The sequence below is a fragment of the Oncorhynchus masou genome, chromosome 15 (genome assembly GCF_036934945.1).
Source record: "Oncorhynchus masou masou isolate Uvic2021 chromosome 15, UVic_Omas_1.1, whole genome shotgun sequence".
NCBI lineage: Eukaryota > Metazoa > Chordata > Actinopteri > Salmoniformes > Salmonidae > Oncorhynchus > Oncorhynchus masou.
This window is the reverse complement of record NC_088226.1, coordinates 48415917-48428561: the sequence shown is the minus strand read 5'-3', so window position 1 is coordinate 48428561 and position 12645 is coordinate 48415917. Positions and strand designations below refer to the sequence as shown.

At 40.6% G+C, this 12645-nt stretch overlaps 1 protein-coding gene across 5 annotated transcripts in view; it reads right to left on the bottom strand.

The window, feature by feature from the left end:
- Positions 1 to 12645, bottom strand: part of LOC135556366 (protein zyg-11 homolog) — a 35365-nt gene that overhangs the window by 12594 nt on the left and 10126 nt on the right. For all 5 annotated transcript variants that reach the window (XM_064989514.1, XM_064989515.1, XM_064989518.1 and 2 more), the window contains exons 5-11: positions 11851 to 11964; positions 11399 to 11515; positions 11146 to 11286; positions 10823 to 10999; positions 10597 to 10661; positions 5587 to 5686; positions 5447 to 5497 (exon numbers count right to left, since the gene is read on the bottom strand). In XM_064989514.1, the coding sequence (XP_064845586.1) occupies positions 5447 to 5497; positions 5587 to 5686; positions 10597 to 10661; positions 10823 to 10999; positions 11146 to 11286; positions 11399 to 11515; positions 11851 to 11964 (765 nt within the window). The remainder of the gene's footprint in view (positions 1 to 5446; positions 5498 to 5586; positions 5687 to 10596; positions 10662 to 10822; positions 11000 to 11145; positions 11287 to 11398; positions 11516 to 11850; positions 11965 to 12645) is intronic.

The following is a 12645-nucleotide window of genomic DNA, read 5'->3' as shown; positions in this document are numbered from 1 at the left end:
TTAGAGAGGTTCTCATTAAAGAAAACCTTTTGAGTTCTATTAGATAGATAGCTCTGAATCCACAATATGGTAGAGGTTGAAAACCATTAAATAAAAGTTCTCAACAGGTTATGGTCAAAATCAAAGGCTGCACAGAAATCTAAATCAAATCTAGATCCCACAATCTTATTTTAATCAATTTCTTTCAACCACTCATCAGTAAATTTGTATCAGTGCTGTGCACTTTGAGTGTCCTCTATAAGCATGCTAAAAGTCTGTTGTCAATTTGTTAACAGAGAAATAACATTGTATTTGGTCAAATACCATTTTGTACGACAGCTTGCTAAAAGCTTGCAGCAAGCTGATAGGTCTGCTGTTAGATCCAGTAAAGAACGCTTTACCCCTCTTGGGTAGCGAAATTACTTTGGCTTCCCTCCAGGGCTGAGGAGATACACCTTCCTCTCAACTCAGATTAAAAATGACAGATAGGGGTGGCTATAGTCAGCTACCATCCTCAGTATCTTTCCATCTACGTTGTCAATGCCAAGAGGTTTGTTATTATTGATAGATAACAATTTTCCCACCTCTCCCACACTAACTTGACAAAATTCAAACGTAAAATGCTTTTCTTTCATCATTCACTTTTTTTTAATGCAAGAATAGGATTCTCACTGTTCATTGTTAGCATTTCCTGCCTAAGTTTGCCCACTTTGCCAATGAAGTAATCATTAAAATAATTGGCAACATCAAATGGTTTTGTGATAAGACATCTGAATTGATGAAAGTTGAATTTGTCTTTCTGCCCATAATTTAATTTAAAGCACATCAAAGATCTTGCCACCATTCTTTATACTTAATTGATCTTGGCTTTATAACAGTTTCTTCTTTTTGTTGAGTTTAGTCACATATTTCTCAATTTCCAGTAAGTCAGGTGTGCAGCCAGGCCTATTAGCTACTCCTTTTGCCCCAACTCTTTCAACTATAGTTTTACAATTCTTCTGACAGTCAGTTTCTTAAAAAGGTGCATGTTTATCAATAACTGGAAGAAGCAATTTCATAAAAATTCATCAAGTGCAGCGTCTGGATGCGTCTTATTAATCACGTCAGACCAACAAATATTGTTTTACACCATCAACATGAGTCACAGCTAAATCTTTTGAATGATCTCTTATACACTATTTTAGTCCAGCTTTTGGAACTACGGCTCTCCTAGATATAGTCACTATATTGTGATCACTGCATCCAATGGGTACAGCTTTAGAACAAAGTTATACAGTATTAGTAAAAATGTGATAAATACATGTGGATGATCTTGTTCCTGTAGTGTTTGTAAACAACCTGGTAGGTTGATTAATAACCTGAACCAGATTACAGGCACTGGTTACAGAGGGAAGCTTCCCACTGAGTTGACAGCTTGATGAAAACCAGTCAATATTCAGGTCCCCAAGAAAGTAGACCTCTGTTTACATCACATACACTATCAAGCATTTCACACACATTATTTAGATACTGACTGTTAGCACTTGGTGGTCTACAGCAACATCCCGAAAGACTAGGCTTTAGATGAGGCATGTGAATCTGCCTCATCTAAACTTCAAATGAGATCTTCTATAAGCAATACAGGGATATGGCTTTTAATATACAGTGCATTCAGAAAGTATTCAGACCCCTTCCCTTTTTCCACTTTGTCACGTTACAGCCTTATTTTAAAATGGATTAAATAAAAATCTACACACAATACCCCATAATGACAAAGCAAAAACATTTATTTTTTTTAAATTGTAAAAAAAAAAAAAGGTATTTACATAAGTATTCAGAGCCTTTGCTATGAGACTCAAAATTGAGCTCAGGTGCATCCTGTTTCCATTGACCATCATTGAGATGCTTCTACAACTTGATTGGAGTCCACCTGTGGTAAATTGAATTGAACATGATTTGGAAAGGCACACACCTGTCTATATAAGGTCCCACAGTTGACAGTGCAAAAACCAAGCCATGCATGAAAATTACAGGACTCATCTTTTTAAGTGGGAGAACTTGCACAATTGGTGGCTGACTAAATACGTTTTTGCCCCACTGTAAATAAAATAAAATCACCTTGAGTGGCCCAGCCAGTGGACTTGAACCACATCGAACATTTCTGGAGAGATCTTAAAATAGCTGTGCAGCGACGCTCCTATCCAACCTGACAGAGCTTAAGTAGGATCTGCAGCGAAGAATGGGCGAAACTCCCCAAATACAGATGTGCCAAGCTTGTAGCATAATACCCAAGAAGACGAGAGGCTGTAATCACTGCCAATGGTGCATCAACAAAGTACTGAGTAAAGGGTCTGAATACTTCTGTAAATGTGATAGACAATTTTTATTTTTAATACAATTTCTAAAAAAAACAACAATTTTTGCTTTGTCATTATGGGGTATTGTATGTTGATTAAATGAGTGGGAAAACAATGATCAATTTTAGAATAAGGCTGTAATGTTACAAAATGTGGAAAAAGTGAATACTTGCCAAATGCACTATATATAGCAACATCTCCCCCATAAGCATTACTTTCTCTAATATATAGATGTTATATCCTTGTATTGCTACTGCTGTATCAAAGGAATTATCTAAGTGAGTCTCAGAAACTACTAATATATTAATGTTATCTGATGTTAGCAAGTTATTGATTTAATGAACCTTATTTCTAAGGCTACATATATTAATATGGGTTATTTTCAGCCCTTTCCAGGGTAGCGCCTCAGAGATAGACATAATGTGGAAAATAACAAAGCAACAGAAAGAACAAAAATCAGCAGTCGATTAATCAGTTGGTGTGTGTGCGCTGCGGGGGTTGAAGTTATGAACCCATAGGCTTGACTCTCTCATCCCTTCCAGGCTTTTGGGAGGGTGGGAGGACAATGAGCTTGTCATAGCGGATGGAAGCAACGTCCCCACGTGCTATAGCAGCTTTCATGGCAGGAATAAGTTATTTTCTCTTGTGGTGCACAGCTTCTGGATAGTCCTCGTTGAGGAGATCCTCTCAAATTCTTGGCTCTTTCTAGAACAAATACCTTGTCCTTGAACCTCAGGAACATGACCACTATCGGGCCTGTCACCTGGGTCGGTGGTGGGTTTTCCATTCCTGTAGGCATGCTCCATCTTCAGTTTCTCCGAGACAATTTCCCTCACTTGGTCTTCAGAATCTGTCCATGTCTCGTGGTGATTCTGCAATTCCGTCCACAACTATCTTGTTCCACCCTGATTGTTCCTCTAAATAATAAAATTTCTCCAACATTATCATGGATTCACATATAGAACTGATGTACTCTCTCAATGACTTCTCCTGTTTAAACTCATCGAGCTGACCCTGGGACAACTGCAAAATGTTCTTCAGGTCCTGGACCTCTCTGGTCAGGTCGGCCATTATTTTATTAGTTGACTCCACCAGTATTTGGATACAACACCTTAAACTATTTTCTTGTTGTTCTAACAACTGCTTGTAGAACTATTTTTGTTCATTTAAAAGATTCTTCACCTGTGATAGAAAGACACCACTGTTCTCAACGGTACTCCCACCGGTTTTGGTCTTTTTCATGGTAGCAACGTAGGCTATGCTGTTACTCCTTGCTGTTACTCCGCTAAGCCCCGGTCCTTTTGTTACTGTTGCAGCATTTTCCCCAAAAGCCCAACTCCCCATTCAACCACTGGTAAAATCCCCTCACAATGATCTCAAACTCTGTTTCTAATACACAATGAAAGTAAACACAGACTACCCCTTGTTAATGTTGTAGTGGACTGTCATGACAATTGCTTCATGGGAAACTGGTAAATTATGTTTGTCGTGTAGCTAGCCACTGAATGTCTCTGTATTCACTGTCAGCATGCAGTCAAAGCTGATAACCACTTTAGGAGCTAACTAATGCTCTTAAATCGTATCCTGACATCAACAGCAGATGGGAGTTGTATTCATAACATTAACATACATTGAGAAAACAAGTTATATTAAGTGGCTAGCTAGCTCGTCACGGTATCTCTGTGCATTCAAATTGTAATCGATTAAATGCAATTGTGTTCGTTGCCCATAGCATGTGCCTGCCCATACCAGAACCCCACCACCACGGGGCACTCTGTTCACAACGTTGACTTCAGCAAACCACTCGCCCACACGATGCCATCTGCCCAGTACAGTTGGAAGCTGGATTCATCTGTGAAGAGTACACTTCCAGCATGCCAGTGGCCATAGAAGGTGAGCATTTGCCAACTGAAGCTGGTTACGATGCCAAACTGCAATGAGGTCAAGACCCAGGTGAGGACGACGAGCAGACAGATGAGCTTCCTTGAGATGGGTTCTGACAGTTTGTGCAGAAATTCTTCAGTTGTGCAAACCCCCAGTTTCATCAAATGTCGGGTGGCTGGTCACAGATGAACCCGCAGGTAAAGAAGCCGGATGTGGAGGCCCTGGGATAGCGTGGCTAGACATGGTCGAAGGTTGTGAGGCCGTTGGACGGAATGCCAAATTCACTAAAACAACATTGAAGGTGGCTTATGGTAGAGGAAATTAACATTCAAGTCTCTGGCAACAGCTCTGGTGGACATGCATACAGTCAGCATGCCAATTGCGCGCTCCCTCAAAACTTGAGCCATCTGTAGTATTGTATTTTAGAGAGGCCATTTATTTTCCCCAGCACAAGGTGCACCTGTGTAATGATGATGCCGTTTAATCAGCTTCTTGATATATAATGCTCACTAATAGGGATGTAACCAAATTTGTGTACCAAATTTGAAAGAAATAAGCTTTTTATGCACATGGAAAGTTTCTGGGATCTTTTAATTCAGCCATTTAAAAACAACTCTGCGATTGGTTGCCCAGAATTCTGGGGTGGGGCTTAGCGAAGGGTCAATAATTTAGAAGGGGAAAGTGTACACAGCATAGAATCATTAGGAACAACTACTCTTTCCATGACACAGGTGAATCCAGGTGAACGCCATCCGTTATTAATGTCACTTGTTAAATCCATTTCAAATCAGTGTAGATGAAGGGGAGGGGACAGGTTAAAGAATTATTTTTATGCCTTGAGAATGTGTGCAATTCAGAGGGTAAGTGGGAAAGACAAAATATTTAAGTGCCTATAACGGTGTATGTTAGTAGGTGCCAGGCGCACCGGTTTGAGTGCGTCAAGAACTGTAACGCTGCTGGGTTATTCACGCTCAACAGTTTCCCGTGTGCATCAAGAATAGTCCACCACCCAAAGAACACTCAGCCAACTTGACACAACTGTGGGAAGCATTGAAGTCAACATTGGCCAGAATCCCTGTGGAATGCTTGACACCTTGCAGAGTCCATGCCCAGACGAATTAAGGCTGTTTTGAGGGCAAAAGGGGGTGGAACTCAATTGAGAAATGTTCCTACTGTTTTGTACACTCAGTGTATGTGGAGCTGTTTGAATGGAGGGTGTAAAATATGTGTTTAGTGAACAGTTTTACCTTCACTATGAAGAGCTCTGCTCCCAGCTGTGCCGTCTGTTCTGTAGACAACTGAAGTTAAACACACAAATGTTAGTAAAGGCCAAACCGTAGACACATTTCTAATGCATTATTATGCGTGCGCACACACGCACACGCACCTTGGCAGCCAGTATAGAGATGATAGCCACAGCCATCCTCTGCATGTTCTGGTCCTCATGGTTACATAACCACTGCATCACCAGCTTAGCTGCTTCAAACCTGTAATATAGACCACACACACACTGTACAACGGACACGCATATACACTGTACATACTACGTTTCTTGTCAGAAATAGGGCTCTATTTTCGGCTGGCGGTAAGAAGGCGCAAGTGTCAAACGCACGTTAGTTTGCAATTTCATCATGTAAAAACTGCCTCACAGCCCTTTAGCCAGGTTTGGCAATTTCCCTGTCTAACTTCATCAGCTCGCTTGCGCTGAGGTGGGAGGGGTGAAAATACTTGGTGTCCTTAAAAATATGCGCCAATATGCCAATTTCAGCAATTGCAACTAGGGATATTTAAGACCAACCAAAAGCGGGTCTTAGCGGTAATGCAATTGGATATTGCATCGATTTTGCCAGTGGTGGTGCACACAGTAGCCTTTATTACATCACCAATGTTTTATTAAAATATTGCGAGCAGCAAAATAGACATTACCCTTTTTTAAAATTTATATTGAACATTATTTTTGTCCAGCTTCTGTGAAACATTTGGACTCATTATATGCGATAACATTGAATGAAAGTTGTCTGACTGTAGAAAGCCTGTTTAGGAACACAAATTTATTTAAAAAAGACTGCTTAGGGAGCAGTAAAAATGGACACAATTTTTACCCGGAGGAAAATGGGAGGGTCATGCTTTTTCAATTTCGTCAAAAAAAATTACATTTGTCCTCTGTTGGACCCAACTGTCAAATTGCAATCACTGTCAGTGGTGCTGAATGCATTTGAAAGCTATATTTGCCTGTTTGTTGACCTTTCAAGTGGCAGTCACCACTGGCCCTATCAACAGTCAACAGCAATAGTAGGCTATAGCTACATACAGTGCCTTGCAAAAGTATTCGGCCCCCTTGAACTTTGCGACCTTTTGCCACATTTCAGGCTTCAAACATAAAGATATAAAACTGTATTTTTTTGTGAAGAATCAACAACAAGTGGGACACAATCATGAAGTGGAACAACATTTATTGGATATTTCAAACTTTTTTGAAAAACTGAAAAATTGGGCGTGCAAAATTATTCAGCCCCTTTACTTTCAGTGCAGCAAACTCTCTCCAGAAGTTCAGTGAGGATCTCTGAATGATCCAATGTTGACCTAAATGACTAATGATGATAAATACAATCCACCTGTGTGTAATCAAGTCTCCGTATAAATGCACCTGCACTGTGATAGTCTCAGAGGTCCGTTAAAAGCGCAGAGAGCATCATGAAGAACAAGGAACACACCAGGCAGGTCCGAGATACTGTTGTGAAGAAGTTTAAAGCCGGATTTGGATACAAAAAGATTTCCCAAGCTTTAAACATCCCAAGGAGCACTGTACAAGCGATAATATTGAAATGGAAGGAGTATCAGACCACTGCAAATCTACCAAGACCTGGCCGTCCCTCTAAACTTTCAGCTCATACAAGGACAAGACTGATCAGAGATGCAGCCAAGAGGCCCATGATCACTCTGGATGAACTGCAGAGATCTACAGCTGAGGTGGGAGACTCTGTCCATAGGACAACAATCAGTCGTATATTGCACAAATCTGCCCTTTATGGAAGAGTGGCAAGAAGAAAGCCATTTCTTAAAGATATCCATAAAAAGTGTCGTTTAAACTTTGCCACAAGCCACCTGGGAGACACACCAAACATGTGGAAGAAGGTGCTCTGGTTAGATGAAACCAAAATTGAACTTTTTGGCAACAATGCAAAACGTTATGTTTGGCGTAAAAGCAACACAGCTCATCACCCTGAACACACCATACCCACTGTCAAACATGGTTAAACATGGAAGATGGTTAAAATTGATGGGAAGATGGATGGAGCCAAATACAGGACCATTCTGGAAGAAAACCTGATGGAGTCTGCAAAAGACCTGAGACTGGGACGGAGATTTGTCTTCCAACAAGACAATGATCCAAAACATAAAGCAAAATCTACAATGGAATGGTTCAAAAATAAACATATCCAGGTGTTAGAATGGCCAAGTCAAAGTCCAGACCTGAATCCAATCGAGAATCTGTGGAAAGAACTGAAAACTGCTGTTCACAAATGCTCTCCATCCAACCTCACTGAGCTCGAGCTGTTTTGCAAGGAGGAATGGGAAAAAATTTCAGTCTCTCGATGTGCAAAACTGATAGAGACATACCCCAAGCGACTTACAGCTGTAATCACAGCAAAAGGTGGCGCTACAAAGTATTAACTTAAGGGGGCTGAATAATTTTGCACGCCCAATTTTTCAGTTTTTGATTTGTTAAAAAGTTTGAAATATCCAATAAATGTCATTCCACTTCATGATTGTGTCCCACTTGTTGTTAATTCTTCACAAAAAAAAGTTTTATATCTTTATGTTTGAAGCCTGAAATGTGGCAAAAGGTCGCAAAGTTCAAGGAGGCCGAATACTTTCGCAAGGCACTGTATATAGGAGATGTAACAGTGAGTGGACGTTCCACCTTTCCCTTTATATTGGATATTTCCCCAGCTCTTTTGTATGTAAAACCCTCCATAGTCTACGTTGCCTTAGGCACAATATTATATGCTGTAACTGTATTTAGACATAGCTTAATTAAAAGCAAGTTGTTCAACTTTATTCAAATTTAATTAGAATTATTCACTGTCATTTTAGGCCTTATCGATAGTGAATTTAATCTTGCATATTGACTGCGTTTGGCATGCCCATGGCTCAGACATAATGCATTTTACAGTAGCTTTATGTTAGTGAGAATGCTATGTTACCAATATATTACCATATTAATGCCATTCAATTGCTGTTCAAAAACATGTCCAATATTTTTCAGCAACTATGGGACATGCCTACATTTTGTTACGTTGTTTCTGTAGGTTATTTAACAAACTAGGCTATAACAGACTAACATTCTAATTGGAATTGACGCAACACACAAAAGACCCTAAATACACAATTTGAAGCAACCACATATTTAGCCACGGAGCACATTCTGATTTACTAGTGAGGGGTCAAGTCGACAAATCTTCAACTTGTTTATTCATCAAAACTAGAGGTCGACTGAATGATTTTTCAACGCCGGTGCAGATTATTGGAGGACCATAAAAAACCAATAGCGATTAATCGGACGATTTTTATATATTTGTAATAATGACAATTACAACAATACTGAATGAACACTTATTTTAACTTAATATAATACATCAATAAAATCAATTTAGTCTCAAATAAATAATGAAACATGTTCAATTTGGTTTAAATAATGCAAAAACAAAGTGTCGGAGAAGAAAGTAAAAGTGCAATATGTGCCATGTAAAAAAGCTAACGTTTAAGTTCCTTGCTCAGAACATGAGAACATATGGAAGATGCTGGTTCCTTTTAACATCTTCAATATCCCAGGTAAGAAGTTTTAGGTTGTAGTTATTGTAGGACATTTTCTCTCTATACCATTTGTATTTCATATACCTTTGACTATTGGATGTTCTAATAGGTACTTTAGTTTTGCCAGCCTAATCTCAGGAGTTGATAGGCTTGAAGTCATAAACAGCGCAATGCTTGAAGCATTGCGAAGAGCTGCTGGCAAACGCAGTAAAGTGCTGTTTGAATGAATACTTACGAGCCTGCTGCTGCCTACCACCTCTCAGTCAGAATGCTCTATCAAATCATAGACTTAATTATAATATAATAACACACAGAAATACGAACCGTGGTCATTAATATGGTAAAATCCGGAAACTATCATTTCAAAAACAAAACATTTATTCTTACAGTGAAATACAGAAGCGTTACGTATTTTATCTAACGGGTGGCATACATAAGTCTAAATATTGCTGTTACATTGCACAACCTTCAATGTTGTCATAATTACGTAAAATTCTGACAAAACTGTTGCATATACCCTGGCTCTGCATGCAATGAACGCAAGAGAAGTGACACAATTTCCCTAGTTTAACATTGCATTCTAACATGAATTTCTTTCACTAAATATGCATGTTTAAAAATATATACTTCTGTGTATTGATTTTAAGAAAGACATTGATGTTTATGGGTAGGTACATTCGTGCAACGATTGTGCTTTTTTTCCGCAAATGCGCTTTTGTTAAATCATCCCCCGTTTGGCGAAGTTGGCTGTCTTTGTTAGGAAAAAATAGTCTTCACACAGTTCGCAACGAGCCAGGCAGCCCAAACTGCTGCATATACCCTGACTCTGTTGCACAGAACGCAAGAGAAGTGACAATTTCCCTAGTTAAAATAAATTCATGTTAGCAGGCAATATTAACTAAATATGCAGGTTTAAAAATATATACTTGTGTATTGATTTTAAGAAAGGCGTTGATGATTATGGTTAGGTACACATTGGTGTAACGACAGTGCTTTTTTCACGAATGCGCTTGTTAAATCACCCATTTGGCGAAGTAGGCAGTAATTCAATGATAAATTAACAGGCACCGCATCAATTATATGCCATGCAGGACAAGCTAGATAAACTAGTAATATCATCAACAGTGTGTAGTAAACTAGTGATTATGTTAAGATTGATTGTTTTTTATAAGATATGTTTAATGCTAGCTAGCACCTTACCGTGGCTCCTTGCAGCACTCACATAACAGGTAGTCAAGCCTGCCACGCAGTCTCCTCGTGGAGTACAACGTAATCGTCCATGATCGGTGTCCAAAAATGCAGATTACCGATTGTTATGAAAACTTGAAATCAGCCCTAATTAATCGGCCACTCCGATTAATCGGTTGACCGCTATACAAAACCCATCCCTTTCACACTACCGCCAGCTATTGCCCACATAATTCTGATAGTGAAATTCGCAAAAATATTTTCTGACAAACCCCTGAACCTATAGTGCACTTAGACTTACCATTGCGTTAGGTTTGTTCAAACAGAGCTCATAATCTTAAGGGATAAATGTGTCTACAGTAAGTCAACGTAACTAAAAATGTATGTGTACCTGTTGAAGGGAACCTCCTGCAGTATGCGGTCACTGCACAGAGAGAGCAGGCAATTCTTCTGCAACTGGAAAGAGAGGATCCAAGATGGCAGTCAGAGACCAAACAAAACAAAACACACACTCTGGCCTGGTCCTCAAACAGCCCCTAGCTCGTGTTTGCAGATGGGAAGAAACTGAATATGTATAAACAATTTGATGGAGAAGGTGAGAGAGTGTGTGTGTGCACCTGTTGGTGGTTAGGGAAGGTGCACATGGCCTCCAGCAGTAGTTGAGTGACTGTGCCCAGCAGTCTAACAGGTATGCCCGCTGCCAGGTCCTGCTTGGTCAGGTTAAACACACATGCACTGGCTGCCAACTGGACGTTCAGGGTGGCAGGGTGGTTCTTCATCCCCAAAACTACCAACTAAAGAGAACGATAGAGGGCAAGAGATAGGGAGAAGAGAAGAAATCACTTTCTAAAAAGTTGTACCACTGACTAAGAGCCAGGCTGCAGTAAGATTTAGGTGGAGGTGAAGGAGACAGAATGACAAAGTGTGTGTGTGTGTGTACCTTGAGTATGTCAGGGCGTGGTTTCTCCATGACGTGTGTGAGACTGAAGAGATGAAACAGAGCCTCTCTGACAAAGCCCTCCCTCTCACTGTAGCGACGCAGCGCCTCACAGATCTGAGTCTCATTGGCCTCTCCTGTCACCTGTCACAGAGGACATACACAACACGTAGTGCTCTCAATATGCTGCTTCCTCTACACAAAGGCAACATAGCAAGAGAGACAGAGAGAAAAAAAAAGAGACAGTGAGACCCACCTTGAGGCTGCCCTTTCCATTGAGGAAGTTAGAGAAGCCAGCGTCTGTAGCCAGCAGACCAACAAAGGTCATCCCTGGACGCTCCTCTACAAACGCCTTGACCGCCGCATCCGTCACCTGGCATAACACACACACCAGGTAAACACTCTACACCAGGGTCCCCAACTACATTCACCCGTGAGCGGATAATCGGGGGACCAGAACAAAATCGCAAATTGACCATAAGAATCGCCAAAAACAGATACCTCTGTATTCATGAGTGAGAATACCTGGGAACAGATTTCGTAAATGAAAATCAATTTGTGCTGATTTTACAGTCTTTATGTCCAACAGCGAAAATCCCAATAGGCTTGGGCCGTCGATTGGTGAACCCTGCTCTACACACACAGCCAGGTCTGCAATACACACACTCACAACTCTAGTCAACTAAACTCATAGTCTGTCTCCAGTACCTGTTTGCGTCCAGACACATCCAGCGAGACCAGAGCAGGCAGGATTCCAGGCTCACCCAGCAGCTGACGAGCCACGTCTGATGTGAACTGTTTATCATCACTGATGTCCAGGTGCTGCATGGTTAGGTTCACATATACACACACACACACACACACACACACACACACACACACACACACACACACACACACACACACAAGAATTGTGTATCATAAGTAAAACCATTAGAGCACCGCAAGTAGAGTTCAGGGATAGCTAACAATCACTGTGATGGATCACTAAAAAGGTTTCAGAAACTTGGCTCAGCAATGCACACTACATGACAAAAAGTATGTGGACACCTGCTTGTCGAACATCTCATTCCAAAAATAATAGGAATTAATATGGAGTTGGTCCCCCCTGTGGTGCTATAACAGCCTCCACTCTTCTGGGAATGCTTTCCAATAGATGTTGGAACATGGCTGCGGGGACTTGCTTTCATTCAGCCACAAGAGCATTAGTGAGGTCGAGAACTGATGTTGGGGCGATTTAACTCTGGCTCGCAGTCAGCGTTCCAATTCATCCCAAAGTTGTTCGATGGGGTTGAGGTCAGGGCTCTGTGCATCCAGTCAAGTTCTTGATCGATCTCGACAAACCCTTTCTGTATGGACCTCGCTTTGTGCACGGGGGCATTGTCATGCTGAAACAGGAAAGGGCTATCCCCAAAATGTTGCCACAAATTTGGAAGCATAGAATCATCTATGTAATGTAATTGTATGCTGTATCGTTAAAATTTCCCTTCACTGGAACTAAGG